Source organism: Ranitomeya variabilis, chromosome 1, assembly GCF_051348905.1.
Source record: "Ranitomeya variabilis isolate aRanVar5 chromosome 1, aRanVar5.hap1, whole genome shotgun sequence".
Lineage (NCBI taxonomy): Eukaryota > Metazoa > Chordata > Amphibia > Anura > Dendrobatidae > Ranitomeya > Ranitomeya variabilis.
The window spans coordinates 778,482,255-778,505,417 of NC_135232.1; the positions used below are offsets into that span (position 1 = coordinate 778,482,255).

At 43.7% G+C, this 23,163-nt stretch overlaps 1 protein-coding gene across 1 annotated transcript in view; it reads left to right on the forward strand.

The window, feature by feature from the left end:
• REXO1 (RNA exonuclease 1 homolog) overlaps positions 1–23,163 on the forward strand; it is a 200,506-nt gene that overhangs the window by 94,703 nt on the left and 82,640 nt on the right. The window contains exons 8-10 of the mRNA XM_077272241.1: positions 12,087–12,197; positions 22,273–22,410; positions 22,998–23,111. Of these exons, the coding sequence (XP_077128356.1) occupies positions 12,087–12,197; positions 22,273–22,410; positions 22,998–23,111 (363 nt within the window). The remainder of the gene's footprint in view (positions 1–12,086; positions 12,198–22,272; positions 22,411–22,997; positions 23,112–23,163) is intronic.

Here is a 23,163-nt window from a genome sequence, read left to right on the forward strand (position 1 = left end):
TATACCAAGTGGGAGATGAGCTCCCTTCCTTGGCAGGAGCCTCTCATTCTACTGAGCAGACCTCAGCAGAAGCTGCCTCCAGGGAGGGGACTTCCCACTTTCCCCTGCTCTTCTGACATCCCTCTCCCATGATGCAGTGCAGCAAGGAAAGTGAGCAGCTGTCTTCAGGTCTGTTCACTGCCCAGGCACTGTGGCTGATGCTGGATGTGCTCAGTGTTGCTGACATGTACTGTATGTGAAGGGTAAGTGCTCCTCCAGTTGCAGAGCAGGGTCACTGTGCAACTATTGTCCTGGTGAATCAGGAAAACCCTAGCGACCGTGCTCTGCAGCTGCTTGGTAGATCAATCAGGGTGCAGCTCTGTGTCTATACAGGATCTGGACTGCTGCCCTTGCACTTTTTCCTTTCACCTCTCTTTTCTGTATAGCCCTGCTCTGATGTCCTTGCTGTGGCTTCTATTTTTAAGACACATTTAACACAAGAAAACTAATTAAAATAATAGTTAATTTGCTGATGATACATCCCCTTTAATGCATTGTTGGAGAACACAAACTGATATATAAACTTAATGGATTTGTATCAATATTAATAGTTCTTCTAGACACAGTATAATGCACCCACACAGTACACTGACGCCTTAGTAGCCCCAACCGGTTTGATAGCCCCAACACTGTATAATGGACCCCACACTGTACAAAGACCCCACTTTAGCTCCCACAGTGTATGATGGCCCCCTACATGGCCTCCATATAGTAGAATGCACCCCATAGTCCTTCATATAGTATAATGAAGTCCCCATAGGCCTCTATATAGTATAATGCACTCCCTGTAGGCATCTATGGAGTATATTGCACTTCCTGTAAACCTCTGTTTAGTATAATGCACTCCCGTAGGCCTCTATGTAATATAATGCACTCCCTGTAGGCCTCTCCATAGTATAATGCACTCCCCGTAGACCTCTCTATAATATAATGCACTCTGTAGGCTTCTCTATAGTATGATGTACTCCCTCTAGGCCTCTCCATAGTACAATGCACTCCCTGTAGGCCTCTCCATAGTATAATGCACTCCCCATAGGCCTCTATATAGTGTCATTGTCTGCGGACTCCCGGCTCATGGGCCCCATAGCGGCTGTGTAGCAGTGTAGGAAGACTGTGGTTTCCCTGCTCTGACGCAGAGTTAACAGTAGCGTAGCACCGGGTGGGGCCTGGGGCAACCACATCCTCTGCTCCTCCTGGTAGCTATGCTACTGACTACACTGAACACATTTCCACTGCCCCAGAGTCCAGTAGCGGCGTGCTTTACACCACGCCATCTGATGCTAGGCATTGTAATGGATGCAGATGCTCAGCAATGGAAAACCATGCCATTGTACTCCTGAATCTCACATTGTTTGTGCTGATGTTAATAACTGTAGAATTCCTATCCTGCTGTGGCATTGAGCAAGTAAGATGTTGCAACTTATATGCTCCACAGCACTCCGCATCCCTGCTTTGACAGGTTATCTGCAGACAAAGTTTTTTGACAAGTTCATAATTTAATTTTTTCAAGTGGAAATTGCCGAATTAAATGATGTTTGGCAATTTTTGCGGTGTGTTTGGAGCAGATCTGGTAAAAAAAAACAAAAACTAATTAGTGGGCGTGGCCTTGCTCCATACACTAAGGCTGCTTTCACACTAGCGTCGTACGACGCACGTCGCAGTGCGTCGTTTTGGAGAAAAAAACGCATCCTGCAAAATTGCCTGCATGATGCCTTTTTTTCTCCATACACTTGCATTACCGAAGCATTGCGACGGATTGCCACACGTTGCATCTGTCGTGCGACGGATGCGTCGTGTTTTGGCAGACCGTCTGCACAAAAAAAGTTCCATGTAACTTTTTTTTGTGCGTCGTGTCCGCCATTTCCGACCGCGCATGCGTGGCCGGAACTCTGCCCCCGCCTCCCCGGACATCACAATGGGGCAGCGGATACGTTGAAAAACTGCATCCGCTGCCCCCGTTGTGTTTTTTTTCCACTGCATGCGTCGGTACGTCGGCACGTTGCATTGCGACGTGCGTCGTATGACGCTAGTGTGAAAGTAGCCTAATATAGAGCAATGCCACACTCTTGTCTAGTAATGCGGCTGTCCAGTGGGGCCTCCTCACTCAACACAAGTGTATGGATCAAGGCCCCGCCGACTAGTCAGGCCCTAGCCGGCAGTATGCATAACACATACGTACCTGTTGGTCCCGGCTCAGATACCCTCGAATATTCGCAGCACACATTAAGTGTCCTGAGGGTATTCAGAAGTCTGCAATCACACAGAGTGACTGCAGACCTATCAATTAGACCGGGCAACTCCTTTAAGTGCAGGGATTTTGCTTTGGTAGCACCTCTCCAGAGCTGCAATAAAAAAAAAATGTTGGAGTGGTACTTTAGAGGAGCACTCTGTTTTTTTTTTGTTTGTTTATTAGTTTTTTTTCCCCTGTAGCCGCACCAGATTGTCTATTGCATGCTGCATTGCTATTAAATAGACTTGCTACTGTGTACTTCAAACCTCTTCACAATTGTTTCAATTGTTTGACTGCTTTTAGGCTTTTTAATCTCCTTCTGAGAGCTGAGATGCACCTTTCCCTAATGTGAGTTTATACACTGCTCAAAAAAAATAAAGGGAACACTAAAATCCCACATCCTAGATATCACTGAACGAAATATTCCAGTTGTAAATATTTATTCATTACATAGTGGAATGTGTTGAGAACAATAAAACCTAAAAATTATCAATGTAAATCACAACTGATATCTCACGGATGTCTGGAGTTGGAATGATCCTCAAAATCAAAGTGGAAAATGAAGTTACAGGCTGATCCAACTTCAGTGGAAATGCCTCAAGACAAGGAAATGATGCTCAGTAGTGTGTGTGGCCTCCACGTGCCTGTATGACCTCCCTACAATGCCTGGGCATGCTCCTGATGAGGCGGCGGATGGTCTTCTGAGGGATCTCCTCCCAGACCTGGACTAAAGCATCTGCCAACTCCTGGACAGTCTGTGATGTAACGTGATGTTGGAGGGTGGTGCGAGACATGATGTCCCAGATGTGTTCAATCGGATTCAGGTCTGGGGAACTGGCGGGCCAGTCCATAGCTTCAATGCCTTCATCTTGCAGGAACTGCTGACACACTCAAGCCACATGAGGTCTGGCATTGTCCTGCATAAGGAGGAACCCAGGGCCAACCACACCAGCATATGGTCTCGCAAGGGGTCTGAGGATCTCACCTCGGTACATAATGGTAGTCAGGCTACATCTGGCGAGCACATGTAGGGATGTGCAGCCCTCCAAAGAAATGCTTCCCCATACCATTACTGACCCACTGCCAAAACAGTCATGCTGAAGGATGTTGCAGGCAGCAGATCGCTCTCCACGGTGTCTCCAGACTGTCACATGTGCTCAGTGTGAACCTGCTTTCATCTGTGAAGAGCACAGGGCGCCAGTGGCGAATTTGACAATCCTGGTGTTCTGTGGCAAATGCCAAGCGTCCTTCACGGTGTTGGGCTGTGAGCACAACCCCCATCTGTGGGCATCGGGAACTCCGAAACCGACTCCATGAGGATGGTCTAAGCGTTTGTGCAGACACATGCACATTTGTGGCCTGCTGGAGGTCATTTTGCTGGGCTCTGGCAGTGCTCCTCCTGTTCCTCCTTGCACAAAGGCTAAGGTAGCGGTCCTGCTGCTGGGTTGTTGCCCTCCTACGACCCCCTCCACGTCTCCTGGTGTACTGGCCTGTCTCCTGGTAGCACCTCCAGCCTCTGGACACTATGCTGACAGACACATCAAAACTTCTTGCCACAGCTCGCAATGATGTGCCATCTTAGATGAGCTGCACTACGTGAGCCACTTGTGTGGGTTGTAGAGTCCGTCTCATGCTACCACGAGTGTGAAAGCACAGCCAACATTCAAAAGTGACCAAAACATCAGCCAGAAGGCATTGATACTGAGATGTGGTCTGTGGTCCCCACCTGCAGAACCACTCCTTTATTGAGTGTTTATTGATAATTACCAATAATTTCCATCTGTTGTCTATTTCACTTGCACAACAGCATGTGAAATTGATTGTCAAACAGTGTTGCTTCCTAAGTGGACAGTTTGATTTCACAGAAGTTTGATTTACTTGGAGTTATATTCTGTTTCCCTTAAAGTGTTCCCTTTATTTTTTTTGAGCAGTGTATATACTGACTGTGGATACATTGTATGAAGTACAGGTGATATACCTTTGTTTTATCTTGTTGTCCGCCTTAATTCTGTATCTAGGTACAGTTGTATCTGGTCACATGTAGTGTTTTGGTATTTGTTCAAAAGTAGTTTTTTCTTATTTCTAGTGATGTCGTCATATTGTGTTTTTGGATTATTTGTCAAATTTGTTTTTTTTTGCAGCTCCTAAATGCTTTCTAGAGTGTGTTCAGACCTCCATTGCATGCCTGGATATATTCATTGTGTCCATGTCTGCAGAACCTCTTCCTTTACATCGTTGAGAAGATATAAATGCTTAGCCTCTTTGGCAGTGGCTATCACTCTGGAATTTTACAGTGAGACACTTGGCTGTCATGCACTTTAGAAATAACAATCCTCTTTCTTGACTGGGGGCATATAACATGTCTGTTACTGGTCTGGCTACCTTCTGTCTGTTTGTACAGTGGCACATGAGGACTCCATGTCCTATACTGCATTTATTCAACATCCATCAGCAAGATAGAATGTTTCCTTGTTATTTACGTCAAGTTCTGAGAAAAATCTTCTATCACTATTCATGTGACTCATTGCTCCAAAGTCAGTGCACCAACCTTTTAATGTCTGATTATTTGCCACTTTTAATTGTGGAATTCCCATGGATCAGAGATTGTTTTCTTTCACCTTTGCTTGGACCCTATTGGAAATTGTTTCTCGAGTTCTTCTCCCCAAACAATCTTTTTTTTTTTTTTTTTTTTTTTTTAACTCTTTTCTATTTGTTGCATCTGAAACATACCGTACCCTGGCTTCTTTCTTGTGTAACCCTGTATCCTTTACAGGAAGATAATTTCTAATGTCACCTTCAGTGGAGTTGTGCACAGATTCCTTGCTCGTCTGGCATCCATCCACTAGCCTGGATTTCTAAAGTCGCCCTCCATGACAGCACCACAGGAGGTTAGTCCCCACTCTAATAGGGACAGGGAACAGAAGTCAAACGGCCCACCCCTCTTCCTCTCTGCACTGTTTTTCCTGTCTTTTTGGGGCATGCAGAGGTCATCCTGAGTAGCTCCGGTGGCCGGCAACAGGCACTATCCTACATAGAAGAAAATCCAGCTCACCACCTACAATTTCACACTTCTGGAGCACGGATAACACCTGGGCAGGGTGCAACATCCAATGGAGAAAGCCGAAGAATCCAGCTGACAGATTACATCCAAAAAGTGCATTTTATTATCCAAGGTACATGAAGCAAAGATTAAAATTGAGTGTTCACAAAAAAAGAGAATACAGGCATCTTTCGATGTGTTTCGAGCGACATGCGCTCTTTGTCAAGACTATCCTACATACCTTAAGGCCTGGCTGCTGAGGACAATTACTTTGGCCTTCCTCCTTTGGTAGCTGAGCCTGTGTCTTCTGGACACAGGACCTCACCGCTCTTCCTGTTCTCCTGGGTAAAGCACAGCGGTTGTGAGCCGGAGGCCTGCCAGAGCTCCCAAGGTCTCTTCCTCCCCTCTCTAAATTCAGCTTGTGAATACCGGAATTGACATCAGACAAGGTCGCAGGTCTTCCAGCGTCCCTTCCGGTTGTGTTCCACGCTGAATACAACACGCACATGTATCTTTCAGGGTTATGGCAACCTTATTACCTTATGCAAGAGTCTTTCCCTTGCTAGAGCTTATCAGACCACAGGAAGGAGAATCGTCCAATCAGACGCCCGGACTGAAGACTCCATTACGTAGAATCTTTCCTATAATGGAGGTTGGTCGATCGTCTCTCACTCCATCTGTAGAACCCATTGCTAACCTAGTAAGTACCTGATATAGTAGGTATCTATATCTTTGGAGCAGGATTTTTTTAGATACTTGCTTGGCTCCCAACTCTCCTCTTTCTGGCAGACAAGGATCCTGTTCCAAAAAGTAAAGACAAGATGTCAGCCCACAAGTGTGCCATCTGTGTAAAAAAAAAAAATTGCAATCTTTCCATAAAAATATCTGTCAAAGCTGCACACATAAAATTGAACAGATGAACATCCATCCTTGATGGAGGAATGAAGTGGGATTGTCTGCTAGACAGTTCAGTTAAGGTTGATCGAATAGCTTCAGATAAGAGCTTATCCGAATAGCTATAGCGCTTGCCGAATAGCTGCCTCGGAAACCTGGATACCTGGAGCGCTCCGGATAATTAGCTGTTCGGCTCCCCAGCTGCATGTATCACGGCTGTGTGACAGTCACAACACATTCATGGAGAGACTGTGACTGTCACACAACCGTGACACATGCAGCTGTGGCACCGAACAGCTGATTATCGGGAGCGCTCCAGGTATCTGGGTTCCCAAGGCAGTTATTCAGGAAGCGCTATAGCTATTCAGATGAGTTATCCAAAGCTAGTTGATCATCCCCAAGTTCAGTCATCCCTAGTCTCATTCTCCCAGTCATTTTCAATGACCACATCAGGAACCAAAAAACAGAAAATGTGTATAGGGGGCAATCAAATTCAGACTTGCAGGAAGATCAGAGAACCATCACTGGCGAGTGTTCTGAAGAAGGCGAGTTAGCTGCAGGCATAGACCCAACTCAGAGAAATAAGGAATATTATTTCTCATTGCAAGACATGGAGAAACTCCTCACAGCAGTGAGAACTACTATGGATGTGGAGGAATAGAAAACTACCCAGACAGTCCAAGATGAGATGTTTAGGAGTTTTAAGACAACAAGAGAAAGGTATTCCCAATACACGATAATATCCAGAGTCTAATATTAGAGAAGTGGAAGCTTCCAGAGAAGCGCTTACTTGGGGATACCTACAGAACTAAAAAAATAGATTCACACTAGAGGAAGAAATATAGTGTTGGTCAGAAATACCAAAAGTAGATATCCAGGTGGTTAAAGTGGGGGAAAAAAAGACAACCGTGCTGTTTGAACATTCCTCACAACCGAGGGACCCAGTGGATCATAAAATGAACAGCCTGATAAAGAACATGAAAAAACTTGGCACTCAAAAATGATAGATATTCTTGATTTTAATTGCAGTCCATATAAACAAGTACAAAAATAAACGTTTCGGTCTCAAACGACCTTCATCGGTGTACTATAAAATAAACAACAATAAATATTTCTAAATAATGTAATTTTCTTAAAAAAAAATTAGTGATTTATTACATTTGGATACATCAATTATAAATAATAATATTCTAAATAATGTCATTAGGAAGTTTATTTTTATATAAAACATCTTATTAAATGACCCTACTTGACTGCACAAATAGAGATGGAAAAAAAGTTAAGGATACAGTGTCCAGTGAAGTAAGTGTTCTGTGAAATTCAATAGATATAGATAAGTAACCCTGGAAGACTTCAGCAGCCCTGTTGAACACCAATGAGATGTCTACTTGTATAGCAAGGTAGATCAAATTATCCCCAAGAGCGGAATCGTTTATCATAAGGTAATTACTTCTCAAAGTATATAACAACCACTTATAACCCATTCCGTTAGTTAAACACCAGAAAAAAGGTCAGAGTATTTATATTAAAAATCTTACAAAATGTATTAATCAAAATGATGAAATAGAAATATCGATCAGAGTGACACTAATAGCAGGAATATTAGGGGATATTAGAAAAATTATTATATCTGTTACAAAAATGGAATATATTATACATGCAGTGTATATATATTGTGCACTGTAAAGATATCAATAAATATCAATCAAACCTGAAGTAAAGTGCAATAGTGCATGCTGTATGATTAAGCCTGAGATAAAGTGCAATGGTGCATACTATATATGTAGACTATAAGTGCTCATGTGTAGACGTAACTAACACATGATAAGCAATGTAACTTACATGAAATGTAGATTGTAAATCCCCACCTGCTGCCTCTCAGCAGACAACATATATGTCCATAATTCAAACTCAATAGTAGTGACTCAGAGACTAATAATAAGAGTCACAGGTAGAGATAACACCGGCGATCAAACACTATATGTGGCTAAAGCCATTGCAGAAGAGGTCTTACCCATAGTCTCCACAGAGGGTCTGGTGCTGGCAGCCTCAACGTGCGTTTCGTGTGGGTTTCCTCCGGGGGAGCTGTCCCCAGTAGTATACCTGTTTGCAACCTGTCAAAATACAAAGAATGAATACTTCTCTCTAAAATCAAACTCTGTAGATGCTTACGCACACTGCTGGGATTTCAATCTGGCATATTCTTTCCCACCAATTGCTGTTCTGCCAAGACCATCGCAGAAAATCAGAACTGGCAAGATGACGACAATCCTAGTGGCACCTCTCTGGCCAAAGAGAAGTTAGTTAGAAACATTTAACAGCCTAAAAATAGAAGGTTCCCCGATTCTCCCATCAATAAGCAACCTTCTTCACCAAGGGCCAATTTATCACCCAGATCCTCAGTCTGAGTCCTTCATTCTAAAAGCTAGGGGTCTCTCGGACAAAGGTCATAGATAGGCTTCAGAAAAATAGAAAGCCGATGACCAATTCCATCTATAGCAAAATATGGAAAACCTTTTTATCCTAGTGTGGCTCTACCCCTCTGAATGTTTTATGTCCAAACATGGCCCAGATTCCAGACTCCCTACAGAGTGGGCTGGAAAAGGGATTAAAGGCTATCACTCTAAAAGTCCAAGTGGCAGCCGTTAGTTCACATTTTGACTAAAGTCTGGCAGATCATCGTTGAATCAGAATGTTTATCATCATTGTGTTTCAATTACAACCAACCAGCTTGGTCCCGACCTGGTAACTGAATGTAGTCTTCAAGGGCCTATCACTTCCACCATGTGAGCATATAGACTTAGGGTACCGTCACACATTGAAATTTCCATCGCTACGACGTTACGATTCGTGACGTTCTAGCGATATCGTTACGATATCGCTGTGTCTGACACGCTACTGCGATCAGACACCCTGCTGAGAATCGTACGTCGTAGCAGATCGTTTGGAACTTTCTTTCGTCGCTTGATCACCCGCTGACATCGCTGGATCGTTGTGTGTGACAGCGATCCAGCGATGTCTTCGCTTGTAACCAGGGTAAACATCGGGTAACTAAGCGCAGGGCCGCGCTTAGTAACCCGATGTTTACCCTGGTTACCCGGGGACTTCGGCATCGCTCCAGCGCCGTGATTGCACCGTGTGACCGCAGTCTACGACGCTGGAGCGATGATTATACGACGCTGCGACGTCACGAATCGTGTCGTCGCAGCAATGAAAATTTCAATGTGTGACGGTACCCTTAGACTAACCGTCCTGGAAAGCAGCTTTTATTTTTATCTGTTGACTAGAGAACCTTAATTAAGAACTCTAGAAGATAGGATCATTTTCCGATCGAATCCATCTTTCCTACCTAAAGTAACTTTAGAGTTCCATATGTCTCGAGATCATTTTTACATTTTTGCCAAAATCCATCTGACAGTAGATAAATGGAGTTCCACATGCTGGACATATGTAGAGCTATCTTTCATCATCTCCAACGATCAAAAACCTGGAGGAAGAATGCTTCAGAATTTCTTCATCCAACAGTATGGACATTAACTAAGGGAAAAAGGCTTCAAAAAGCACTAGTGCAAATTGTATTAAAAATACCTCCAGAGAAGTTCACAGTGTACTCCACCAGAGCTGTATCCGTGGATCATGGGCTGAAAGAGCAAGCGCGTCCATCGAGCAGATCTATAAGCAGCTACCTGGTCCTCTGTCCATACCTTCTCTAAACATTTGTAGACTCGCCCTAATATCTGATACAGATTTGGCTTTTTGGGAGAAAGTTCTCCAGGCCATCGTCCCTCTCTGAAGCTTGCTTTTTGGCATTCCTTCTGTAGTGCTGTTGTGGATGGAGACTTGAGAAAATAGAATTAGACATAACAGTAATTCGGTTTCTAGGAACCCTCCTCGACAGTAATTTCCACTCCAATATTTATTTGTACCAAGTGATGCCAACAAAAATAAAGTATTCCTGTTGGTGTGGTCCTTTAGAAAAACACTGGAGAGAGGAAGTGGGGTGAGCCATTTGACCTTTTTGTTTTTCCTGTCCCTATCAGGGCTTGGAATAACCTTGTGGATCTGTCGTGGAAGGTTCCTAGAAATCCAGTGTAGATGAGTCTAATTCTATTTTTACAAATCTTAGGCTGGGTATACACCTGATACTTTGAACACAAAACTTGTTGCCAACTTTCCTATATGTCCCTGCTACATCGCAATACAATGCAGTACTGGTGAATGGGGTTGCATTGCACTCCCCGAGGGTACTGGTGAATGGGGTTGCATTGCACTCTGAGGGTACTGCAACCACAGCAAGCAAAACACAAAAATTCAAAATAATGTCCATTTTTTTGCAACATTCTTGTCGCAATGCTACCCCATTCAGTCGTATTGTCCTGCAATGTTGCAGTGACACCTAGCTAACTGTTTGTGCGACAGTTGCTGCTACCAAATTCTCCATAGCCTAAGTGTCAAGTTTGTCTCAGGACTCCTCTCTTGTACATTAAGCAGTGCATATTATAAGTGAAAATACTTTCATACAGTAATCTCTTCACTGATTAAACAAACCCAACACGTGTTTCATCAACAGCTTTGTCATGGGATGGCTGTTAGTTGGGTAGTCCTATATATTTAAACTTGCAAAAGTCTGTCATTGTGATGCTATTGTCACAGAACACAGGAGCGATACCATGAGATACTCATACTCCCGCCTCATGTAGAAGAATTAGCTGAGAGGAGCGATCAGTAGTAACAAAATGCTGGCTCATGCACCTTATAGTTAAAGCTAGTAACCATGGTCATTTACTCATTAAAAGCACAGAAAAGGGAGCACAATGACTAAGAAGAAGAAAACAGACACAGAGCTTAGAGCAAAAAGGAGCACATTTGTTAAAATAAAAAAAAGATGCCAATGCCTTTAAAGAAGCAGTTCTATACAGATATTTTTTAATAAATCTGTGCATGTAGTGTAGTGTTTGCGTGAATATACTCACTTACCGCAATTTTCTCTGTGATCCAGTGCCATTCTGCTTCTTTTCTGAGCGACATTACCAGTCTTCTGACTCTCCAGGTCACACTGCTCTACTTCTTTTACAATGTAATCCTATTGAGTGTTAGAACGAGGCTCAATGAACTTACAATGTGAGAGAGACTTCCGGCTCACACAAAGTGATCTGGAATAGTCTGGAGTGTGGTGACATCACTGAGAGGAGGAGTGGGACGGCACTATATCCTACAGAAGGTGGTGGCAGCGGTAGGTGCGTATATTAACATGCACGCACACACTACATTACATGCACATACGCACAGATTTAGTTACAAAAAATCTTCGTTGGAGGGCTTCTTTAAGGCTGGTTTCACATTTGCGGATGAGGGCTTTGCGGAGGACTGAGTAGTTCCTCTGTTAAGCCCCGCCCACTACCGCACCTTTTCATTCAGCTCCGCCTACGTCGGCATGCGTCCTGCCTACCCTATCTTTAACATTGGGTACGCAGGCCATGCGGATGTATGCGGATGCCTCCGCATGCGTCGTTTTCACGCTGCACCGACCTACGTCGAATGCAACATGTTGCATTTTGTCCTGGTCAGTGCAGCGTGAAAACGACGCATGCGGAGGCATCCGCATACATCCGCATGGCCTGCGTACCCAATGTTAAAGATAGGGTACGCAGGACACATGCCGATGTAGGCGGAGCTGAAGGAAGAGGTGAAGAGGTGCGGCAGTGGGCAGGGCTTAACGGAGGCACTACACAGTCCTCCGCAAAGCCCTCGTCCGCAAATGTGAAACCAGCCTAATCTTATCTTTAAAAAAAAAAAAAAAAAAATCTGCATTAAGTTGCTAAGTTAACACTAGGCTAAAAAGGCTATATATGCAATGATGTTGTACACCATTTTCTCTTACAGAATTTGCTAACAAGAAAGTGGTTTCCCATGAGTCTATCCTCGGTGGAAAATTGGCAGCCAAGATCAGTTTCTCTATGCAGCGTAGCAATCATCAGGATGAAGAATTGACAGGTATTATGATGGTACACTATATGAGCATCTTTGCCTTTATTATCATCTAGATTTTAGGTGTCTTATTAATTACAATATTTAGTAAAAATACACATCTGAAGCCTGCAGTGTGTTTATAGATTTGTGAGCTAGAGTAACTCAGAATATGTAGATCAAAACAGTAGCAGGCAGTCTTTTGTTCGGAGTAGAAAAATACATGAAAAATGTACTGCTGGTATTTATATTTGATATGCATGACCTGCTTTGGGACCAGATTGTCAGTCTAAAGCTGGGATGGGGAACCTTTTTCCTGCTGGGGGCCATTTGGATATTTATACCATCATTGGGAGCTGTAGAAAATTATCAACTTTATAATTCTATTGATGTTGCTACTCGCAACTGATCTTCTAGATTTGTGTCCGTCCGTAGCACAGTTGACTCTTTGCAATGAATAGTGAAAAGACACTGGTGACATATATGTCACAGGAGGGGCCGAAGCCATACACGTCATAGGAGGGGCTGGGTGCATTCACGTTACAGGAGGGGCTGGTCCTGGGCTATATACATTACAAGAGATGCTGGAGCTGTTGTCTTCATTGGTGGGACAGGAGTGCAGAGCACACTGACTCTGCCAACAAAGTACTGGCCAGCGTGAGGACGTAATCCTCTTTGCATGACCGTAACTGCAAGGAGTAAATAAAGGGCTTGCAGCCCCAGCACTCCCACCCCTGGGAGCCGGAGGGAGGCTCTTTACGGCTCACGGACTCTAGGTTACTTGTCTAAAGGAATGGATATTGCTTGTTTGTTTGGAAGGCTATTTCTATCTTTGCGACTGTGCTTTTCTTTTCTTATTAACTATGGTTGTATTGTAGATGCTACTACTGTTCCTTTTAAAGTTTTTCGCAGACTGGTGAATGTAATTTATTTAGACTGCAGCCAGCTGTAACTAAATTTAAATTCTGGTGTAAATTATGGCATATTTCTGCCATCATTTTGTGGCATGGCTCTTGGTTTGTTTTTAGTTTATGAAAACACATGGAAGAAATTTTACACATACAATTCATTGCTGCAGTCTAAATCTCTTCTGCCTGTGCCTTTTAAAAGATAAATTAACACTTTGTGGAATATTTTAGGATAAACTAAAGATTTATTTATTTTTTTAAAGTCTGTACTTATGACTTCCCACTACCATTCACAATAAACTTGATACTTTGCAGCAAGCGATTTATGGCTCGCAGATAATCCGCTTCAGTTGGCTCCAGTTCCGGGTTCCATACTGACACTTAAATGAATAAAATGGGAGTTGAACCATGCACCTTAACCCCTTCCCGACCTGTGACACAGCGTATGCGTCATGAAAGTCGGTGCCTTCCCGACCTGTGACGCATATGCTGTGTCACAGAATGATCGCGTCCCTGCAGATCGGGTGAAGGGGTTAACTCCGATTTCACCCGATCTGCAGAGACAGGGGGAGTGGTGCTTCAGCCCAGGGGGGGTGGCTTCACCCCCCCGTGGCTACGATCGCTCTGATTGGCTGTTGAAAGTGAAACTGCCAATCAGAGCGATTTGTAATATTTCACCCAAAAAAACTGTGAAATATTACAATCCAGCCATGTCCGATGCTGCAATATCATCGTCCATGGCTGGAAAACCTAATCTGCCCCCACCCCACCCCACCGATCGCCCCCCCCAGTGCTCCGGTGCGCGGTCCGCCCCCCTAATAAGTTCTGTCCGCTCCTCCGTCCTCCTGTACGCTCCCCCCGTGCTCCGGTGCCCCCTCCCTGTGCTCCGGTCCCCCCCCCCTGTGCTCCGGTCCCCCCCCCGTGATCCGATCACCCCCCCTTCATACTTACCGGGCCTCCCGATGTCCGTCCGGCTTCTCCATGGGCGCCGCCATCTTCCAATATGGCGGGCGCCTGCGCACTGCGCCCGCAGAGTCTGCCGGCTGGCAGATTCATTTCAGAAGTATTTTGATCACTGCGATATAGCCTATCGCAGTGATCAAAATGAAAAAAAAGTAAATGACCCCCCTTTATCACCCCCATAGGGACAATAATAAAAATAAATAAAATATATATATTTTTTTTCTGCTAGGGTTAGGGTTAGAACTAGGGTTAGAATTAGGGTTAGAATTAGGGGTAGGGTTAGGGTTAGGGGTAGGGTTAGGGCATGTGCACACAGTGCGGATTTGGCTGCGAATCCGCAGCGGATTGCCGCGGATCCGCAGCGGATCGGCCGCGGATCCGCAGCGGATCGGCCGCGGATCCGCAGCGGATCGGCCGCGGATCCGCAGCGGATCGGCCGCGGATCCGCAGCGGATCGGCCGCGGATCGGCCGCGGATCCGCAGCGGATTGGCCGCGGATCCGCAGCGGATCGGCCGCGGATCCGCAGCGGATTGGCCGCTGAGAATTCGTAGCAGTTTTCCATCAGGTTTACAGTACCATGTACACCTATGGAAAACCAAATCTGCTGTGCCCATGGTGCGGAAAATACCGTGCGGAAACGCTGTGTATTTTCAGCAGCATGTCAATTTTGTGTGGATTCCGCAGCGTTTTACACCTGTTCCTCAATAGGAATCCGCAGGTGAAATCCGCACAAAAAAACACTGGAAATCCGCTGTAAATCCGTAGGTAAAACGCAGTGCCTTTTACCTGCGGATTTTTCAAAAATGGTGCGGAAAAATCTCACACGAATCCGCAAAGTGGGCACATAGCCTTAGGGTTAGGGTTGGAATTAGAGTTAGGGTACCGTCTCACAGTGGCACTTTGATCGCTACGACGGTACGATCTGTGACGTTCCAGGGATATCCATACGATATCGCTGTGTCTGACACGCAGCAGCGATCAGGGACCCTGCTGAGAATCGTACGTCGTAGCAGATCGTTTGGAACTTTCTTTCGTCGCTGGATCTCCCGCTGTCATCGCTGGATCGTTGTGTGTGACAGCTATCCAGCGATGCGTTCACTTGTAACCAGGGTAAACATCGGGTTACTAAGCGCAGGGCCGCGCTTAGTAACTCGATGTTTACCGTGGTTACCAGCGTAAAAGTAAAAAAAAAAAAAAAACGTACATACTCACATTTCGGTGTCCTTCAGGTCCCTTGCCGTCTGCTTCCCGCTCTGACTGTCTGCCGGCCGGAAAGTGAGAGCACAGCACAGCAGTGACGTCACCGCTGCGCTCTGCTCTCACTGTACGGCGGCACTCAGTCAGAGTGGGAAGCAGACGGCAAGGGACCTGAAGGACACCAAAATGTGAGTATGTACGTTTTTTTTTTTACTTTTACGCTGGTAACCACGGTAAACATCGGGTTACTAAGCGCGGCCCTGCGCTTAGTAACCCGATGTTTACCCTGGTTACCCGGGACCTTGGCATCGTTGGTCGCTGGAGAGCGGTCTGTGTGACAGCTCCCCAGCGACCACACAATGACTTTCCAACGATCACGGCCAGGTCGTATCGCTGTGGTTAGGGTTAAGGATAGGGTTAGGGTTGTGTTGGGGTTACAGTTGTGGGTAGGGTTGGGATTAGGGTTAGGATTAGGGTTGGATTTAGGGTTACGGGTGTGTTGGGGTTAGGGTTGTGGTTAGGGGTGTGTTGGGGTTAGGGTTGTGATTAGGGTTATGGCTACAGTTGGGATTAGGGTTAGGGGTGTGTTGGGGTTAGTGTTGAAGTTAGAATTGAGGGGTTTCCACTGTTTAGGCACATCAGGGGTCTCCAAACGCAACATGGCGCCACCAATGATTCCAGCCAATCTTGCGTTCAAAAAGTCAAATTGTGCGCCCTCCCTTCCAAGCCCCGACGTGCGCCCAAACAGTGGTTTACCCCCACATATGGGATACCAGCGTACTCAGGACAAACTGGGCAACAACTATTGGGGTCCAATTTCTCCTGTTACCCTTGCAAAAATTAAAAAATACTTGCTAAAACATAATTTTGAGGAAAGAACAATTATTTTTTATTTTCACGGCTCTACGTTATAAACTTATGTGAAACACTTGGGGGTTGAAAGTGCTCACCACACATCTAGATAAGATCCTTTTGGCGTCTAGTTTCCAAAATGGGGTCACTTGTGGGGTGTTTCTACTGTTTAGGCACATCAGGGGCTCTGCAAATGCAACGTGACGCCCGCAGACCATTCCATCAAAGTCTGCATTTCAAATGTCACTACTTCCCTTCCGAGCCCTGACGTGCGCCCAAACAGTGGTTTACCCCCACATATGGGGTACCAGCGTACTCACAACAAACTGGGCAACAAATATTGGGGTCCAATTTCTCCTGTTACCCTTGTGAAAATAAACAATTGCTTGCTAAAACATCTTTTTTGAGGAAAGAAAAATGATTTTTTATTTTCACGGCTCTGCGTTGTAAACTTCTGTGAAGCACTTGGGGGTTGAACGTGCTCACCACACATCTAGATAAGTTCCTTGGGGGGTCTAGTTTCCAAAATGGGGTCACTTGTGGGGGGTTTCTACTGTTTAGGCACATCAGGGGCTCTGCAAACATAACATGATTCCCGCAGACCATTCCATCAAAGTCTGCATTCCAAACCGTCACTACTTCCCTTCCGAGCCCCGCCATGTGCCCAAACAGTGGTTTACCCCCACATATGGGGTATCAGCGTACTCAGGAGAAACTGGACAACAACTTTTGGGGTCAAATTTTTCCTGTTACCCTTGGGAAAATTAAAAAATTCTGGGCTAAAAAAATATTTTTGAGGAAAGAAAACACATTTTTTATTTTCACGTCTCTGCGTTATAAACTTCTGTGAAGCACTTGGGGGTTCAAAGTGCTCACCACACATCTAGATAAGTTCCCTTGGGGGTCTAGTTTCCAAAGTGGGGTCAATTGTGGGGAGTTCCTACTGTTTAGGCACATCAGGGGCTCTGCAAACGCAACGTGACGCCCGCAGAGCATTCCATTAAAGTCTGCATTTCAAAACGTCACTACTTCCCTTCCGCTCCCCGATGTGTGCCAAAACAGTGGTTTACCCCCACATATGGGGTATCAGCGTACTCAGGAGAAACTGCACAACAACTTTTGGGGTCCAATTTCTCCTGTTACCCTTGGGAAAATAAAAAATTGTGGGTTAAAAAATCACTTTTGAGGAAAGAAAAATAATTTTATATTTTCATGGCTCTGCGTTATAAACTTCTGTGAAGCACTTGAGGGTTCAAAGTGCTCACCACACATCTAGATTAGTTCCTTGGGAGGTCTAGTTTCCAAAATGGGGTCACTTGTGTGGGAGCTCCAATGTTTAGGCACACAGGGGCTCTCCAAACGCGACATGGTGTCCGCTAATGATTGGAGCTAATTTTCCATTCAAAAAGCCAAATGGCGTGCCTTCCCTTCCGAGCCCTGCCGTGTGCCCAAACAGTGGTTTACCCCCACATATGGGGTATCATCGTACTCAGGACAAACTGGACAACAACATTTGGGGTCCAATTTCTCCTATTATCCTTGGGAAAATAAAAAACTCCGGGCTAAAAATCATTTTTGAGGAAAGAAAAATATTTTTTTATGTTCATGGCTCTGCGTTATAAACTTCTGTGAAGCACCTGGGGGTTTTAAGTGCTCACTATACATCTAGATTAGTTCCTTGGGGGGTCTAGTTTCCAAAATGGGGTCACTTGTAGGGGAGCTCTAATGTTTAGGCACACAGGGGCTCTCCGAACGCAACATGGTGTCCACTAACGATTGGAGCTAATTTTCCATTGAAAAAGTCAAATGGCGCGCCTTCCCTTCCAAGCCTTGCCGTGCACCCAAACAGTGGTTTACCCCCACATATGAGGTATCGGCGTACTCAAGAGAAATTGCCCAACAAATTTTAGGAGCCATTTTATCCTGTTGCCCATGTGAAAATGAAAAAATTGAGGCTAAAAAATTTTTTTTGTGAAAAAAAAGTACTTTTTCATTTTTTACGGATCAATTTGTGAAGCACCTGAGAGTTTAAAGTGCTCACTATGCATCTAGATAAGTTCCTTGGGGGGTCTAGTTTCCAAAATGGGGTCACATGTGGGGGAGCTTCAATGTTTAGGCACACAGGGTCTCTCCAAACGCGACATGGTGTCCGCTAACGATGGAGATAATTTTTCATTCAAAAAGTCAAATGGCGCGCCTTCCCTTCCGAGCCTTGCCGTGCACCCAAACAGTGGTTTACCCCCACATGTGAGGTATCAGTGTACACAGGAGAAATTGCCCAATACATTTTAGGATCCATTTTATCCTGCTGCCCATGTGGAAATGAACAAATTGAGGCTAAAGAAATTTTTTGTGAAAAAAAAAGTACTTTTTCATTTTTACGGATCAATTTGTGAAGCACCTGGGGGATTAAAGTGCTCACTATGCATCTAGATAAGTTCCTTGGGGCGTCTAGTTTCCAAAATGGGGTCACTTGTGGGGGAGCTCCAATGTTTAGGCACACGGGGGCTCTCCAAACGCGACATGGTGTCCGCTAAAGATTGGAGCCAATTTTTCATTGAAAAAGTCAAATGGCGCTCCTTCGCTTCCGAGCCCTGCCGTGCCCACAAACAGTGGTTTACCCCCACATATGAGGTATCAACGTACTCAGGACAAATTGGACAACAACTTTTGTGGTCCAGTTTCTCCTTTTACCCTTGGGAAAATAAAAAAATTGTTGCTAAAAGATCATTTTTGTGACTAAAAAGTTAAATGTTCACTTTTTCCTTCCATGTTGCTTCTGCTGTTGTGAAACACCTGAAGGGTTAATAAACTTCTTGAATGTGGTTTTGAGCACCTTGAGGGGTGCAGTTTTTAGAATGGTGTCACTTTTGGGTATTTTCAGCCATATAGAACCCTCAAATTGACTTCAAATGTGAGGTGGTCCCTAAAAAAAATGGTTTTGTAAATTTTGTTGTAAAAATGAGAAATCACTGGTCAAATTTTAACCCTTATAACTTCCTAGCAAAAAAAAAATTTCTTTCCAAAATTGTGCTGATGTAAAGTAGACATGTGGGAAATGTTATTTATTAACTATTTTGTGTCACATAACTCTCTGGTTTAACAGAATAAAAATTCAAAATGTGAAAATTGCGAAATTTTCAAAATTTTTGCCAAATTTCCGTTTTTTTCACAAATAAACTCAGAAATTATCGACCTAAATTTACCACTAACATGAAGCCCAATATGTCACGAAAAAACATTCTCAGAACCGCAAGGATCCGTTGAAGCGTTCCTGAGTTATTACCTCATAAAGGGACACTGGTCAGAATTGCAAAAAACGGCAAGGTCATTAAGGCCAAAATAGGCTGGGTCATGAAGGGGTTAAACTAGCAGTAGTGACTACCATTTAGTGTAAATATACTGTTAGTGAGCTAAGGGGAGCCAAACTCCCATCCCAGTGCACCTTACATCAATGCTCCTTTCAGATGATCCACGCTCTTCACTCCCCAGAGTTAGCACATAAGGGCTTGGATTCATAGATAACAAAGGTCTGCGACTAAAAAGCTGTTTGATTATTTTCATATTATTTCATATAATTTCCATGTATTTTGGTGTTTTGATATTAAAAAAAAAAATCGTAAACTTCAGGACTTGCCACAAGCCTATAGGTTCTTCTGGAAACTCTAGTGTGAATCAGCTTATTTTTTTTCAACATTAACATGAATAGGAACTGCGTGATTGGCTGGTGGTAGTCAGGTCATTAGTGACATAATGAAAGGTCCTAATGCTTGCAAGAAACTTGCATTGGAATTTCATTCATGGAATTTCATTCATTAACTGTGTTTCCCCAAACTAGCGTTATGGCTTTGCGGAAGTGTATTAATTTGCCTGACCGTTTTTGTTTCATTTGTGGTGAAGATGCACTGTTGAATCAACAGCTGAATATTACAGACTTTGTGAAAAAAGTATACTTCGCATACTTCAGACTAAAACTTGGAGATCAAGATAAAGTTTAGGCGCCTCATAAAGTGTGCATGTATTGCATGCATGTCTTGTGACTGTCACATAGCCGTGACACATGCTGCTGCAGCGACGAACTGCTGATTATCAGGAGTGCTGCAGGTACCCAGGTTACCGAGGCAGCTGTTCGGTAAGCGCTATAGCTGTTTGGATAAGTTTTTATCCGAAGCTATTCGATCATCCCTAACCAGTACCTAAGACCCCTGCTACCTTGGGAGAGATACCTAGCTCCAATGAAGGTGAATTCATACCTGTACCAGATGACGAATCAAGTTCTGACTTTGAAGATGATACAAGACCAACATTTTTTTCCCATGAGGAAATGAAGGATTTAGTAAGAGACTTGAATCTTCCCAAAGATGCCGCTGAGTTACTCGGATCAAGGCTCAAAAGCAGGAATTTAATGTTACCAAGAGTGTCTTTTTCATGGTTCAGACATCGTGAAAAGGAGTTTGTTTCTTACTTTGCCCAAGTTGGTTTATTGAATCGATGTCGAAGGTTTGAAGGGTCAATGCAAAATCCAATGAGTCAGCGCAATGGCGTCTTTTTATAGATTCTTCAAAAAGATGTCTCAAACCAGTTTTACTCCACAACGGCAGATTTTACGCTTCATTCCCTTTAGGTCACCCCTTACGCTTGAAGGAAACCAACGAAAACTTGGAATTGGTTCTTTGTAAACTTAAATATGAAGACCATGGTTGGCAAGTGTGTGGTGGTTTGAAGGTTTGTGCATGTTGCTCGGGCAACAAGATTTGTATACCAAATTCCCTTGTTTTCTGTGTCTGTGGGACAGTCGAAACCGACAAAATCACTGGATCAAGAAGAGTTGGCAGCTGATGGTGCTCGCATTCAGTGAAAAAAATGTCCTCCGAGAAACCTTGGTACCTCCCTATAAAGTTCTTCTACCACCTCTCCACATAAAATTGGGCTTGATTAAGCAATTCGTAAAATCACTTCCAAGAGATGGGGAATGTTTTAAATATTTGGTCACCAAGTTTCCAAGCCTCTTGGAGGCAAAATTGAAGGAAGGTGTGGTCGTCGGACCAGACATTAGAATGCTTGTAGCTGATAAAGTGTTTGTCAATGCCATGACACATCCTCAAAAAGAAGGGTGGATTGCATTTAAAGAGGTCATAGGATCTTTTTTATTGCCTAAAAATTTCTCTGACTACAAAAAGACCGTCGGACGAATGCTGAAAGCATTTCAAGCTTTAAGTTGTCTGATAAGTTTGAAAGTGCATTTCCTCCATTCCCACCTTGACTACTTTCCAGAAAATTTGGGAGCTGTGAGTGAAGAGCACGGTGAACGATTCCACCAGGACATTAAAGAGATGGAAAGAAGATACCAGGGAAAATGGAGCATTACAATGATGGCAGACTACTGTTGGATGCTTCAGAGAGACATTCCATATGCTACTCACCAAGAGGAGCTACTACCAAGAGGAGCCTCACAGGGAAAAAAAAAAAATCGATTTTAGTGAGTGTTAGTGAGCTTATTTCAGTTCAAAAAATGGTTTTCATGAAAAATTTGTAATAAAAAATTAATTTTATAAGTCTATTTTCATTTATTTCGTGGTATTGCCTTATTTAACATAGTTACCTAAATTGTCAGGAAACATGATGTCCTATGACAAAACGGAGGTCATTTTCGGATTTAGCCCACCAAAAAACATAAAGATTACATGGAATAACCAAAACAGCTCTTGAAATGTTATTTTTTGCAGACCTGTGTAATCAAAGTGCTGGATATACATAAATTAATCTATCTAAGTATGAAAGTGGCAAAATACTACTGATTAAATATAAACTCCATTGGGCATGGCTCCAAGTATACCTGAAAAAGATAAAGCACTCCCATGCACTAAAGAATGACCTAACCAAAAAAATACTATATAGATACAATAATGTCATGTAGTTGGTATCACGCCACCTCTGTGACATTATTCCATCCATATAGTGTACACATGGGTTTCCTGATTTCTGACTATTCTTTAGCACATGTGAGTGCTTTATCTGTCTGTGGTATACTTGATGGGCATTATATTTAGTCAGTAGTATTTGTGTTTTAGCACTTTTATACTAACCCAGACTAATATATGCAGCACAGTGGTGATCATCAATTCTGTCATTGAATTTGATGCACAAATCAATGTACGGTAACTCTTTTTTTTTTACTTAGAGACAACAATATACAACAAACTGAAAAAATATGTCCTGACACCTGAACAACTAAAGGAGAATAGCTACCCACTGGTGCACCCTGAAAAATCTGAAAGTGCTGTGGTATTTACTGAAGATGAAAACAAGAACTTGGACAGTAAGTATTAAAAGTTCCAAAAAATGTGATATTCCATGTAAAAAGTGAGCATAGTGGATATTCTCAGATTCAAATCCAAGTGTATATTCTGACTATTAAAAGGGATGTCCTCGGGCAACCCCTTTTCAATCAGTAGATTTCCCCCATGTAAAATAACAACAGCAATTCTCTCTTCCGGTGCGGAAATGTTCCAGATGTCAGCGCCTGTTCTTCCGGGGATCTTGTGACGTTCCTATGTCAGGCAACTCCTGCAGTCATTCAGTGGCGCTTCACTCACACTTTAGATGAAACTGAGATCCGTAAAAAGTGAGAATTTCTGCTGCTCTCTGACTTCCTCCGATTCTATGTTTCGTCCAAAGGAAGTGGTTGTTGATTGGCTGCAGGACTTGTGCAGATACAACAGTGTCACACGAGCATCAGGAGACCAATGGAACCGACCTTTCTAGAATGTCACCAGCACAGGAGGTGTGTATAGGCTAACATTTTTCATGGGGGAAATACAGCGTTTGTGGCGGTTATCTGTGTGCTATATTAAAGGAGTTTCCACTACTTGGTTATATTTCCAATTTCTTTTTTTCTAACTATAGCTTCTTGTAAAATATGCTGTCGCTGTGGAGCAGAGTACCTTGTGACACCTAAAGGAAACTGTGTGCGCAAAGAGGAGTGCGTTCACCATTGGGGTCGTCTCCGCAGGCTGAGAGGTGCTGTATCACATGGGAAGGGGCACTGATAAACTTAGAGCGGTTGCTAATG